General features: G+C 37.3%; 1 protein-coding gene across 2 annotated transcripts; it reads right to left on the reverse strand.

The window, feature by feature from the left end:
- Positions 1 to 450: 450 nt before the first annotated feature.
- LOC307126757 (sialic acid-binding Ig-like lectin 13) lies at positions 451 to 14,745 on the reverse strand. 2 transcript variants are annotated; one of them, XM_079817444.1, is made up of 9 exons: positions 14,704 to 14,731; positions 14,111 to 14,174; positions 13,613 to 13,978; positions 11,096 to 11,413; positions 10,743 to 10,991; positions 5,209 to 5,499; positions 3,897 to 3,984; positions 2,640 to 2,703; positions 451 to 2,564 (listed from the first exon to the last, which is right to left on the reverse strand). In XM_079817444.1, exons 2-9 carry the CDS (start codon positions 14,163 to 14,165, stop codon positions 2,262 to 2,264), a joined length of 1,734 nt encoding a protein of 577 aa, XP_079673570.1. In that variant the 5' UTR covers positions 14,166 to 14,174; positions 14,704 to 14,731; the 3' UTR covers positions 451 to 2,261. The 2 variants fall into 2 exon arrangements, with proteins under 2 accessions (XP_079673570.1, XP_079673569.1); XM_079817443.1 differs by having other exon boundaries at positions 1,293 to 2,564; positions 11,078 to 11,413; positions 14,704 to 14,745.
- Between the last annotated feature and the right edge of the window lie 458 nt (positions 14,746 to 15,203).

The raw sequence follows: 15,203 nt of genomic DNA on the forward strand, positions 1-15,203 counted from the left end.
TTTATTAGACTCGATTTGTAACAGTGTAATTTACGAAAGTCACCACAGGAGGGCGAAACACTGAGGTTTATTAGACTCGATTTGTAACGGTGTAATTTACGAAAATCTCCACAGGAGAGTGAAACACTGAGGTTTATTAGACTCGATTTGTAACGGTGTAATTTATGAAAATCTCCACAGGAGGGCGAAACACTGAGGTTTATTAGACACGATTTGTTATAATGAAATTTATGAAAATCACCACAGGAGGACGAAACACTGAGGTTTATTAGACGCGATTTGTAACGGTATAATTCACAAAAATCACCACAGGAGAGCGAAACACTGAGGTTTATTATCTTATTATTGAAAATGCAGCTTTGATCACAGGAATAAATTAAATTTTATTTTTTGGGGGTATTTTAATAACATAAATATATGTATATCTATAGAAATGGGAAACACTGTACAACATGTTACACATTTATTAATATTTTTTTAAAATAAAAACGGTGTATAGTTGTAGCCTGTATCTATGAAGTAGGCCTAACTGTGTTTGTATCCATTCACTGACATTAAGCATGATCAAAGGCTATCATTGTGCTACATGATATGCATATTATATGACAAAATCCATGTGAAAACAGCTTATATTTAACAACATTTGAAAACAGCTTCACTTGGACCCATTGTGCGAGCTGTCTCTTTAATACCGTGGTTTATATACATGTTGCTGCTGATTGGGCTGACATATTTGACACACCCACCAAATGAGTGAAAACGCATCTCAAACCCGTTGCACACCGTTTTCAGTAAACATGACATTCAACCGGTAACCGTAGCAAAACTTTGCGCACTGGTTTGAGCTTTGAACGTGCCCCAGGTTCTGCTACTCTGTTTTCATGATTAATATGCTAACATCAGCTCTATTACTGCTGTGACAGGCCTATTAATGATGACAGCGGCATGAATCAACAAAGAGAGACGTGAAACATGAGGAAAAATACATAACTGTTTAACATAACTGAACATATGCAGACTGCGCGTGCGCGTACCTGAGGTAAGTGGTTTGAACCCACATTTAAGAAGTTTTTCCCATTTTGCACTTTTCCTGTATTTCCAGGTTGCTAAATATATGTAGTCTGTGTTTCACTTCCCCTTAGTTGCTGTTTATGGATTTTTAGACTTTGAATTGCTCACATTTGTCAGAAGTAGGCTAGTAGTGCATGATTGTTGACATGGGTTGCGATGAGACATGCTACAAAATGGCCTCCAATTTTACCTGCCATTAGTTTTGTAAGAGCAATATACATGAACACAAAGGCACCATTTATTTTCATTGTCGTTATCAAAGTTGACATTACATATTAAAATATATATTAAACTTAACAAAGAAATATAAATATGTATTTTCTAATTGAAATATTACACAAATGTATAACAAAATACATAATATAAAATAATGTTTTATTCCTCCTGCTCCTATTTTTAAAGGGAGTTTCTGTCTGAAAGTGACAGAAGAAAAAGCTGAGTGTGTTCACAACCACAAATAATATGCAACAAACAACACTCTGAGGTCAAGAAGGTTTCCCACTGCTGATCTGGTAAGAAAAGAAATGCTTGTTCAAACTCATGTTATTTTCACACTTCTGACTTCTATATTTTCTGTGAGATCCATGGGCGTCAGAAAGCAAAAAAAAAAGTGGGTTGGTCCCCCTGAAATTTTTACTGGAGTAGATGCAATTTACATTAATTGCAAATAGTCCGCATCGTTTACTAAACGTCTGGTTGGGCCAGACAAAATGACAAAAGTCACCAAGTCATTTACATTGACAATAGTGTAGGGGTAAGACGCATGGCAGAAAGCTTTGACGCAAATCGACCCAAGGTTCGAATCCGCCTTTTGCCAAACTCGCTCTACTCCCTTTTCCCATCACATATCAGATCGGAAAGGCATTTATTTTCAATAAATATTAATAAAACATTCGAAAAGTGGAAACAAATCGGCTAACGTGTGTTTAATAATAAAGTGTTTATTGGTTAGATGAACAGAATTATAGATGGTATAAGTGAGTGGGTCCAATATCGTTGGTCTTAAAAAGTGCTTCAGTTGCGTCGATTCACTGCCATTCACAACTCCTCTCCTGTTGCGGGATAGTAAAGTGTTCATCGGATGCGTTGGATTTGAATACTATGTATTTCAGAGATACTGCTCTGGTGGCGTACTGTATAGCAGGGAAGTATTCGATTTCGGACGCAGAGCAACCATCCCTTTTCTGTCTTTAAACAACCAAGCGACGGGTCATGTTTTCATAAATTGTGTCTTCTGATGACACATCAGTGATCTTTTCTTTATCTCGTGGGCTCTGGTCTTGATCTGGGTCCGTCGCAGATGCAGAACGATGATGGACCACATCGTATTCATCGGCCAGTGATGAGGCGCCCCTGATCTCTCCTGACGCCTGCTCTGCGTTCGTGAAGTCGATGGAGGAATAATTAAGAGATTTTGGTGGTCTCTGTGTAACGGCTGACAGCATGTCTTCATTGCCGTGAACAAACTCGCTGTCACTATCGGAGGCAATGGCCTGATGGAGCAGAAACACAGCAGAATCAGTGCTAAATGCCCTTTTGAATGAATAGTCTGAACGTGTTTAACTCACTGTTTGAGCCAGAAGGAGTCCAGATGTGTTGTCTTGTCTGGTTCCTGAAGGTTTGGGATTCCTTCTGAAAAATATTTTAGGCCTTCAAAACACGGATTCTCATATAATATGTCAATCAGAATCACAAATCCTCATCACAAAGTCTCATCAAATCAATGCGTGACCTGTTTATTTGGCTTCACACTGTGATGTTCTTCGGTATTTTCGTCTTGTTTTCCAGTAAACTTTCGTTAGTGTGTAATGTTGCTGTTTGAGCATACACAATATCTGCAAAGTTACGACGCTCAAAGTTCAAAGCAAAGGGAGATATTTTCTTTTAAAGAAATAGCTTTTCAAGGACTACAACAAACGATTGCTAAGGACTACACAAGCTTCCTCCCGGGTTAGTGACATCACTAACCCTGAAATTTGCATAAACCCTGCCCCCGGGAACACGCAACAAAGGGGGTGAGATTGTCATGACAGAATATGCTAATCAATGACTTTAAGATATTTAACTCCACATCAGCGACATTCAATTCATCAACTAACCCTTCAGAAACGTCCTGTCTCATTCTACATGTTGTCACTTCTTCGGGAGTCTCTCCATCATTGTCCGACTCCGGTTTGAACATGAAAGGCTGAACAGTTTCATTGCGTGTCTGCATGAGGTGATCAAAGCTACTAACTGGAGTTCTTGAAGCTCCGCCCTGTGAGCAGCAGCTTATTTGCATTTAAAGGGACACAGAAACAGCACGTTTTTGCTCACCCTCAAAAAGGGACAGTTTTAACATGCTATAAAAAATTATCTGTGGGGTATTTTGAGCTAAAAGGACACCAGAGACTAATTTTACATCTTGTAAAAAGGGGGCAATCAACCACCCCTTTAAATTAAGTTGCATTTACTTGAGAAGCAAAATGGCATATAAAAGTCTTGTTTTCTAAAAAATCTATCAAAGTTTATGCTTAAAACGAGAACAAGTATCTGCCAATGGAGATGGCAGATGTTTGTTCTTGTGTTTAATTTTGGTAGATTTTTCTGAAAACAAGACTTTAATATCTGAAGTAATTTTGCTTCTAAAGTAAATGTATCTTGATTTAACAATGTTTAGATATTTGTACTGAAAAGCAGTGCAGCTTTTGAAAACATTTACCGGAATAGCTGATCTCTGTAATGAACATCTGCAGTTTAGCCTCAGCTCATTATAAATTGGACCAGTTTTGTGATAATCATGTTTTCTTGTCTTTCCTCAAATAGCATTGGTCAGATGTACCCACCGTTCGTAGCAGATCAACATAATGCACAAGATCATCATCGCCGACGCGCCGACAGCAGCTCCGAGCAGCACAGACGGATGGTGGAAACCTGGAAAGCAGTGTTTTATTACTCAGAGGTTGGTCTTTTATAGCTCAGGACTCTTAATGGAGATCTCACTGACATTTAAGTGTCTCAAATGTTTCTCAGGAAGAATAAAAACAGACCCAAATGAGTCAACAGTTGCCCTACAGTACAGAGTTATAATCGTGCATTTGATTTGAGTTCATAATGAGATCTCGCATATTTGATTACTGACTTTAGTGTCTTGGCAAATATGAGCATTTCTCTGGAAAAAAGTTTCCATTTGATTGCTGTCTAGGAGGGAAAAAAAACTAGAAAAAATAAAGTACTTGTAATGTTTTCAGACACATAATTGCATGTTTCTTATAATTATAGGTTAAATTTATATTAATAATCAATTAGCCAAACAAATTATTTTTTGAAGTATAGGACTAAAGTAAATATTTATATGTAATTTCATAATTACTTCTATTGTTCTATTATTCCAAAAAAAAAAAAAAAAAAATTTTTTTATATATATATATATATATATATATATATATATATATATATATATATATATATATATATATATATATATATATATATATATATATAATATATTGTCTTTGAAATATGGTTAAAGTGTACTCCCGAATACTGATAAGCATGCATGTAAACTAAATTAAACTTAAATGCCATATCTATCGAAAATTGGGTAACTTTATTTTACACTGTCCTTTTCACATGTAGTTACTATAGTAACACTATAAAGTATGCATAATTACATACCCCTAACCCTAGACCACACCCTAATCCTAAGAACATGTAGTTAATTATTATTACTCCATACTTAACTGTAACACGGACACCTTAAAATAGTGTAATCGGAAATTGTAGGTCATGCATATTTAAATATGTTTATACTTACACATTTGTAATGAAGTTGCAATGTAGTATATTTAAAATATATATTAACTTTAAATGTAATATTGAATATTACACTACAATTAAAATTAGATGCTTTTAGTATGTTAGTCAACAAAATGTATTAAAACATAATGATTTAAATTGTGCTTTATAGTAACTTAATTTGGCATCATTACAAAGCGCACTTAAAATGTGTAAGAAACATTCATAAAAGTAAACTCTTGTGAACTTAAACTGCAAGTACAGTTTTTTTAATAATACTCTTAGGAAAAAGATTCAATGGGATTCTATATAGTTAAGCGCACTAGCTGTTGTTGTGCGTGTCTGAGAGATGAATCTCACTTGTCTTTGTCTCTTGCGTCGATGCATCAGGATAGGGAGGAAACTGTTGGCTGGCGGTGCCGTAAGTGTTTGCACTGAAACACTGCAGGAGGGTCATGTCTGTGAGGGGCTGATGGATGGTCAGGATGCTCTTCAAGCTTGTGCTTCCTAAAATTTCATTCGAGATGGACGTGTTTGTAGAGTTAGCGAGAACATTTCCAGAAAGACGCCACTCTAGTTTAGGCGCGGGATTCCCATGAGCCTCACAGACACAGATGCGTTGGTTACAAGAGCTGGAGATTTTGGGTGCAACTGAAAGAGAGAATATGATCATAAACTGTAGTTTCTGTGTAGGATCTGAGCAAAATAAAACAGCTTGAGGACCTAGGTTTTTTTCTAGCATTTAAGAAAAACATCTCACTAGGGCTTAACAAAATCCTGGGTTATCTTGCTTCACCTTTCACATTTAATCATGGGTAAATGTTCTTATTTGTATATTTGCAGAATCAGTGTCATGGAATGGATGAACGTGCCACATTGCGCATCCTCGTATTATATATTGTTAACAGAACTATCAGGTTTATCCTAAATGGGCTTTTCATTTATAAAGGTAAGAATGAAATGGTCTCTTCTTCACACCGATTGTTGCGTTTTCTGTCATCATTTGACAATTTCCCTTCAAACGCTGAACTACTGTTTATACAACGCCCATGACTGTTTAAGGCATGTATATTAGGGCTGTCAATAGCAAAAAATTTAATCGCGATTAATCACACACTTATCGTGAAATTAAGCATACGCCATTTATCTCATTAAACACGTTAATTTTGTCATAACTTGCTATATCCAAAGTAAACAATCAGATTGAAGGGTGATTCTCACAAAGCTGTTTTTTCTGCAAGCTTCAAGGATCATTGGAGACGCCAAAATGACACCAAATAACCAAATATAAGGAGTCCATATAATTCTATTATATAATAAATGTATACACACCATGAAAAAAAAACATTACATAAAAGAAGGTTACAGAATTCATAGTGCATAGTGTGTGTACAGAGCAACAACAACGGAATTGTTTTCATTTTAGACGAGTCAAGCTGCGATACCGAACAGGACCACACGAAGATGCCCAAAAAACTCCTAAATCAACCGCTTTGACTGCATAAACCTTCCTTACTAAACACAACAACGTACACATGACAAATCAAACATTATCCTTCCTGGGTGTTTGTGGAAACAACGAGAATGTACTGAAATGTGTCTGTACATGAATGCAGCATAGTGTTGTCAAATGTACTGACCGCGATACCATTTCGGTACTGAAATTTTAAAAATGTGACACTTTGAGAGCTGTTTGGCGGAATCATAAAAACACCTCTGACTGGCCATTGTGCTCACGCACAATAATATCACTTATCTCTGATATGTCTGATGTGATCAGCCTGGCCTTCTTTACTGTTTTGGACTGTTTGAATGATATCGATTCCTGGATCACTGAAAACTTTCCCAGAATTTAACGGCTTTAAATGGCCTGACCACAAACAGAGAAGCAGAATCGAGTTAAAGTGTTAGAATGGAGATTTCCTCCTACCAGGGTTACAGGTGCTGTAGATGCTCAGTGTGATAAACTCCCGACTTCTAACATCTTCTAACTGCATGACGAAAATTACGTTAACCCCCTTGCGATCGACTCGTTTTTTTCTTATCAGTGCCAAAGAGACTCAAATAACTCGTTTTTTAGCATTCAGGCAAGTGTTATACATCATTATAATCTGTTAAGTTTCTATTTTTTTGTGTACAGTCAAAATAAAAACAAAATGTTTTGCTTTTTGCAAAATAAAGAAAACAAACGTGATGCGCGATCTGCAGCCTCTCTCTCAATGATGTCTAATCTGATTGTCTTCAGAAAATGACCTGTAGCTTAGTGAAAACTACACAAACATGAGACATATGTCTAAAGAAACGTTGAAATGTCAGGTTTTAAATCATGTAAACCAAATCGAAAACAAATATTCTGTGTTTATGTAATCTGTTTGAAAAGAGAGACATGTCCGTCATTCCCAAGTGTCTCATTATCCGCTAATGCGACCACGCCCACGGAGCGCGTGTTCTTTGAGATTCAAATACTGAGGCGATCCATGCGTCAACACCCACACATCAACTCAAATAAACACATCAAGTAGTGCTATTATTCAGCTACATCGTTTTGAGACAGGTTGAGGAATAATCCTGGAATAATTCTCCTCATGAAAAGCTGTTCATGTTCTGTTCAGAGCAACGGATTCAGCAGCTGATTGTGGTAGGCTAAGTTTATTCTGTTAGCATCTGTGAATATTAAACGCAAAAAGACAGTTTAAATATGAATCCTGCTGCAACATAAAATGTCATAGACTCAAGACTGTTTAGATAAGATTTATTTGGCCTGTTTTGGACTGATTATAACCAATGCTCCCTCTAATTTCTTTTCTTTTCTAACTTTTCTCTATTGGGCGGACATTTTGGTCACCTGAGCAAAAACATTCTTTACCTGTACAGCGTATGTAAACGCACACACAAAAAGTGGTTTCATCATGCAGTTATTTCTATTTTATTTAACCATTGATGTAACTTTTTGATATATTAAATAAAAAAAGTTTTTTTAAAAATGTTAATTCAGAAGTCACTAAATTAAGCACATTTTACAGTGCTGTTAACTGTAGTCTTCTTTACCAAGAAATACTATTAAAATCTCCCCCAGGACAGTTCAATTCTTTATAATATAATATAATATAATATGAAAAAAATTAAGCGGTTACACTGAGATGGTTCTTAATGTGTTTTTGTACAGTCATTTATTGGCGACAGGCAGCATAAACCATCTTAAATTTTTGTTTATTGCTTATGAATTTCCAAGATTTTCTATATCAGGGGTTTTCAAACGTTTTAATGGCAAGGATCCCTAAACAATCCCCTTGTGAGATCAATTCTTTATTAGGCTTACACTATACTACAATTATAATAGCCTATAATATAATATAAAAACTAATGGAAGTATTTAAACTGATAGTATATTATATCAGTTTAAATGCTTCAATTTGTTTTAAAAAAACCGAACTGAAGTAACTAAATAGATCTAATATCTAAATATGTTCAAGGGAACATGTGAACTCTTTTATCTAAACATCACTGAAACCCAAACCACACACACATCTATTTAAACTGATGTGTGTTACTTCGGTGTTTAGAGTTTGCACGCTACACTTGTGGTGGGTGTGTAACTGTAAATGTCTGTTTTGTTACCGTGCTGTGTCCATCATCTGTTATTTCCACCACTTAATCAAGCCACTCTTCTTTAAAACATGATGGGGTTTTATTCCACGTCTTTGCGTTTCTCGTTGCCTCTCATTTTGAGCTATTTGTACCGCAAACACGACTCACTGCTGCGTGCTCACACGTGACATCATTGTCTTTTTATGAAACCTGTAAACCGCATTCACCGGTTCTAACACGATAGCGATACTAACTCTATAGCGGTAGAACAGAGCACTGCAATTATTTCTCATTTAAACTACAGTCAAATGGATTTCTCCCCACATTTCGTGTCTGTGTCTGTCGTCTGCCTGGCATTTTATTCTTTCTGCGCGGCCGCGGCATCACAAGTGCGCAGCTTAGAGGGAACATTGATTATAACGTGTTTATTGTAAAAGAGTCTAGTGTCACATCAATAAAGCTTTTATTCGCAAATGTCAGCTCAGATGCTATAAATATAGTACCAGTCAAACGTATTTTGCTTCATGTTGATTGTTAAATATTATAGACTAATATTATTTTTTTAATTTAATATCAAAGTTTGTCAGAAATTATTCTGGATTTTTGTTTTGTAGAAAGCCTTTCTTTAAAGTGAATTTCATTTTGTATGAATTGTATCTTAATTTTAATCAATGTTTTTAATATATTTGCTGCTTATTTAAAAATAAGCAAATATAGCAGACAATAGCCTTGGCGCTGGCGATCATGCATTGCACGCGTGTCTCATAAATGAACTGAAGCTCGAAATGATATTTGAGTATTGTGTGTATCTGATCGTTTACAAAATCAAATGATTCAGAAAATGTTTGCCAAAAAAAAGTGTCCCGATCTCTTTTAACAGAAGTACAATTTTAGAAATGCGCAAATGTTTGTGGTATAATGACCCCCCCATGTTTTGCACTGTTAAGTCGTACGTTACTCCTCTAATCACATTTCCCATTACTTTAGCGTACAGCGACTGACTCTGATGTTCAAGGAATTTTAGAGATTTTGAGATGTCGATTACAGAAAATAATCGTGTCTCTATTAAATATGTCATCATAATGTCTCGTGCCCAAGAATTGCGTTAGAATTATAAAAAGGGCAATGTCCAAAACTTGGACATGTTGCTCTATAACAGGAGCTTTTACAAAAGGGGAACCAAATCTCCTGTGGTCTTTCCATATACATTTTCTGTAAGTGAAGAAAACACCCATGCAAAAGCACCACAGTGTTAGACACATTTCACAGCGTTTCTAGTAAGCTACCAAACTGCAGCCTACTGTACGTCAGCCTGTCATACACTATTGTTTATGATTGCCAGTATGCACACTTTATATAAGATATTAAAGGGTTAGTTCACCCAAAAATGAAAATTCTGTCATTAATTACTCACCCTCACGTCGTTCGAGACCCGTAAGACCTCCGTTCATATTCGGAAAACAAATGAAGATATTTTTGTTGAAAGCTGATGGCTGAGAAAGGCTTCATATAGGCCTCCATTGGCATTCAGTACACTTATACTCCCAAGACGGATAAAAGGCACTCAGAACGTCGTTACAAAGTCCATCTCACCACAGTGACTCTACAATAATCTTACAATGCGACGACAATAGTTTTTGTGCGCAAAAAAAATCAAAATAACACCTTTTTCCAACTTGTTACTGCCTTCCGTGTGTGCCTCCACGACGCATGCGCGAGAATATGACGCAGATCCGGCGTTCGGACAGATGACCCAGAAGTGATTTGTTTACAATCAGAGGAAGACGCGAGTATCTCAGCTGTTGGATTCTACATTGATCGTGCTTTCGGTCTCGGCGTAGTGCTCAAATGGGACTAAAGTGTGCATTTCATGGATTCTCGAACCCCGGCGCTACGTCAAATTCTCGCGCATGCGTCGTGGAGGCACACACGGAAGGCAATAACAAGCTGGATAAAGGTGTTATTTTGATTTTGTTTTGCGCACAAAAACTATTGTTGTCGCATCGTAAGATTATTGTAGAGTCACTGTGGTGAGATGGACTTTGTAACGATGTTCTGAGTGCCTTTTATCCGTCTTGGGAGTATAAGTGTACTGAATGCCAATGGAGGCCTATATGAAGCCTTTGTCAGCCATCAGCTTTCAACAAAAATATCTTCATTTGTGTTCCGAATATGAACGGAGGTCTTACGGGTCTCGAACGACATAAGGGTGAGTAATTAATGACAGAATTTTCATTTTTGGGTGAACTAACCCTTTAAACCATATTTTGATTGTGAGTAAATGAGAACAGACTCCTGATACTCACACTGGACGTCCAGCAGCACTGATGCGTTCTGAGCTGTACAGACGTATCGTCCGCTGTGTGTCGGGTCGGTGTTGTTGATGGTCAGGTTCTGTCCGGTCTGCACTGGTTTCAGGGGATCTTCAGTGTCTCTGTACCAGGTGTAGTTGAGCACCGGTGGGTTTGCATCACTGCTGCAGCTCAGAGTCACTGAACCGCCCTCCACAACAAAACCAGATGGACTGACATGCGCAGATGTGTTTTTAGGAGCATCTAATGGAGGAGAAAAACATTGTTATGATTCACAGCACTAATTCTAGATGATCAGACAGCATTGATTGAAATAATCCCTGTCATACACTGAACACGTAGCGTACGGGACTCTTGTTTTGTGATCTGCCGCTGAAACTGCTGGTGTGTTGCAGTGCAGGTGAAAGTGGTTGAATGATGACGGTGAGTTACAGTGAAGATCAGATCAGAGATGAGCTCAGTTTGCTCCTGACGCTGCTGTTGTGTGATGTTCTCGCTGAGGAGGTGTTCAGGAGACGAGCTCCATGTGAGAACAGCTGGACTAAAGGGACAGAAGATCTTAGTCGAGCAGCGCAGATTCACAGAGCTTCCCTCCATCACCTCCGTCACCTTCTTCACTTCCTGCTGATCCTTCAACAGACTCACTGTGGGTTTGGGTGGAGAATCTACAACACATACAGATACAGTCAAACATTACAGAATCATATGGATCATCATATATTGTACAGTAGTAGATTTATTTTTCATTTATGTCCAGTCACACTATCCAACTCATTTTGCATCGCAGGTGTAAGCTAATTTCTGTGAATGTGCGAGACTTCTGATTCATTAGCCACTATAGACCTAATGCACCAGTTTATGTCATGCCATGTTTAGAGTTTTGTGTTTGAACTATGGGATTGAACGACTTCAGATTTTTTAAAGTCGACATTTGTGTGATGAAAGTCGAGTCGACTAGTCGCTGATGATGTAATTAATTAACAAATAAGCCTGAACCTTGAGGTGAGACACGAACGCAGGTTTTCTTGTGCACAGCTATGGTATGGAAGGAAAATAATGGCAAATGTTTTTGAAACAAAAAAAGCTTGTTGACAAAATATGCATTGCATTAACTGTGCTTGCATTTTAATGCATTGTATTTCTAGGGCTTGCATTATTATGGGCTGAAATTCAACATGATTGTATATTTAAGATGTGAATATTTAAATTCAAAACATTTCACGCACATTTTCATTATTAAAAATTCAATAATCCATATTCATCTCTCAGATTTCACTTCCAAAATATTAATTTTGTTTAAAAATACAACCTATAATATTCGACAGGCAATTGCCGGTCCATTTTATTTCGCTTTACAAATTCACTTCCTCAAATTCAGTGGTTCAAATTCGAGAGAAAATGCAAGAGTTCACATCCGGGAACGGCAGGAATAGCAGTAGATTACCGAGCATAATCTCCATCTGCTGTTAGTTGACCTCACCAGCAGGTGGTGCAAGCGATATATATTTGTGATGATTATCACATGATTATGATTATCATATGATTATGATTATTGTGTGTTACAATGCAGCTCTGCATTAGTTCAGAACGGTGATTAACTTGCCTGTACAATAAGCTGTTTAAAACGTACATTCTCCCGATCAATTTTGAGCATCCAGATGGCATAATCAAACATTGACGTCAAGCTTAAAGCGTCATTGTAGAGCATTAAAGGGTTAGTTTACCCAAAAATGAAAATTATCCCATGATTTACTCACCCTTAAGTCATCCTAGTTATATTAAAAATGGCCTGGCTCTTCCAAGCTTTATAATGGCAGTAACTGTTGGGTAATTTTTGAAGTCCATAAAAGTGCATCTATCCATCATAGAAGTGCATCTATCTGTCATAAAACTGCTCCACATGGCTCCGGGGGGTTAATGAAGGCCTTCTGAAGCGAAAAAGTGTAGCGCCCTCGCCTCGCAGTTCGAAATGCTTACACTACGTCAGATGACAGAATACTTATGCTACGTCAGACGAGCGTAACTGGTGTGCAATGTCATCTGACGTAGCATAAGTATTCTGAACTGTGAGAGGCGTGGGCGCTACACTTTTTCTGTAAGTTGGATACGGAAGGCGATTCCCCGGAAGCTAGATAATTTACTTTATAAAGTTTATAAAGCCGTGTTGAACAGTTTTATAGTGGACAGATGCACTTTTAATGGACTTCAAAAATGACCCAACAGTCACTGCCATTATAAAGCTTGGAAGAGCCAGGCCATATTTGAATATAATTTGTCTGAAAGAAGAATGTCATATACACCTAGGATGACTTGAGGGTGAGTAAATCATGGGCTAATTTTCATTTTTGGGTGAACTAACCCTTTAAAGTCGACTAGTCTGTGCAAACCTTAGACTGTGACCTTAAAAATATGGACGTAGAGTCCGTGACGTCACCCATAGGATTCTGAAGAGCAGTTTTGAAGCGTAAAGTAGGGTCGAGCTGGCCGTCGCCATCTTGGCAGCTCGTCATCGCGCGTCACTCCTGGATTATAGAAAATGGGCAAAGAGGCGGGACGTGTGTGGAGCTGAGGTGACGTGATGACTAACAGACAGCAGACAAACGCCAATCCACCTGTCACTCAAAGTGGCCACGCCCTTAATTATGCATAACTTTAAGACTTTATATAATGTATATGAATGATTTATAACCCCCCCCCCGCATTTTAACATGAGGCTCAATGAGATTCTGCTCATTCATTCTCTCTTCTGCACCGGAAGCTTGACACAATCACGTTACAGAATATTAATTCAGCAGAGGAATAATAACAAATGGTCACGCCACACTTACATTAAGAAAGAAGCACATGAACAATATGACACTCACCTCTGACAGCAATTTCAACTTGGGAGAAGGCAGGTCTTCTGTAGCTATGTTTCAATCGATCGCTGGTTTCAATTCTGAAGTAATATGACCCATTATGACTCTGACTGACATTATCAAAGCGTGTGGTGCAGTTTTTCTCTCTAGGAGTGCCGAATATTTCTCCTCTTAACGGTCCAGTGTCGGGGCTACTGGAGTCAAACACTGGAGTGGCAGGGTCTCCGTCTTTAAACCATATTCTCTTTGCACTATCAGTGAGATCATCTTTATATTGTTGATCAATATAAAATGTGCAGGGTATGAAAACACAGGATCCTTGTAGAGCTTCTACTGTCTCCGGCAGACTGATATTAAAAACACAAAAAACTCCTAAAACACACACACACAAGAGGAACTGATCACACAGAGTTTACATGCAGAATAAATGCAGGGCTTATTGCTCTTTAATCTTACAGAGGTCACATGAAAATGCTTTCAGAATATAATCTATAAGAATGAGACCTTGTATCAGACATCCAGTGAGGAGGAACGTCAGCGATATTTCCATCATGTTCATTCACTCCACCTTACAACAGAAAACACAAACACAATCATACACACTCTTAAAATAAAGCCTCTTTATTGGCATTGATGATCCATGAAGGATCTTTAACATCCATGGACTCTTTCCTTTCCACAAAAGATTCTTTACAGTGAAAAGTTCTTTAGATTATTAAAATGATGTTTATATTAAGAATAAATGTTTCTTTTAAGAAATGTTCACTGACAAATTGTTCTTCTATGAAATCGCTGTTAAAAAACGCCCATTTAGAATCTTTATTTTTAAGAGTGTATAAACGTTTAACGGTTATTTCCCTTTTTAACTTGTGTGTGAATCTTTAGCTGTTGGTGTAAACTCGTTATTTCGATATTTTTCATGAGTGAGATAATACATGTCATGAGAAAAAATACAGGCTACTAAATCAAATCACTGAAATATCTTACATTATTTTTAGAAAGATTAAAAACAGTTTCATCTTTAACAAGTTTACAACCCCAAAACACTGAAAATCTCAAAACGACAGAAGTTTTAGTGTTGTGTGTAAAAGACTCACCAGAGACGAGAGAGAGAGCCTCGACTGTGACACTTTTACTCTGGATAGAGGTCTTTACTGCTATTAGAGATTTCACCACTTCCCCTTTCAGTCAGAACAAAAAAACGTCTTGTGAGATCCAGTGTAGAAACTCTCAATAATTCTCAGTTTATTCAGTGTTTAAAACGCAGTCCTATAACAGTTAAGGAAACATTAACATTTTATTTCTCTGCGTTTCTTACTTTGTAAGGTCGGTTATTACAGTATTACAGAACGAAACATGGGAAATTCAGGACTAAATATCTGGCAGATTCTTTCTTCCCTGAGATACTGAGAGAAACTGGAAGCAGAACAGATTTCAGCTAAATATGCTGTTTGGGTCCCGTCTTTTTCTCTAATCGAGACACCGATGATAAAATGTTTCCACCAATAAAAAAGTGAATTAGGTACTTTTCATCAAAAATAACAGTAATTAAGAACCTAAAAAATACAACAAGTTTTAATAAATATTTTATTTTGCC

The sequence above is a fragment of the Gobio gobio genome, assembly GCF_949357685.1.
Source record: "Gobio gobio genome assembly, chromosome: 5".
Classification (NCBI taxonomy): domain Eukaryota; kingdom Metazoa; phylum Chordata; class Actinopteri; order Cypriniformes; family Gobionidae; genus Gobio; species Gobio gobio.

Bases quoted from the DNA above. Each gene is read 5' to 3' on its own strand.
- LOC307126757 (XM_079817443.1), bottom strand. From the start codon at position 14,165: ATGAACATGATGGAAATATCGCTGACGTTCCTCCTCACTGGATGTCTG. The intron at 5,500-10,742 runs GTGAGTATCAGG...TCTCTCTTTCAG, and splicing joins AGTGCTGCTGGACGTCCAGT to TTGCACCCAAAATCTCCAGC. The intron at 2,704-3,896 runs GTGGGTACATCT...AATATTTTTCAG, and splicing joins ATGTTGATCTGCTACGAACG to AAGGAATCCCAAACCTTCAG.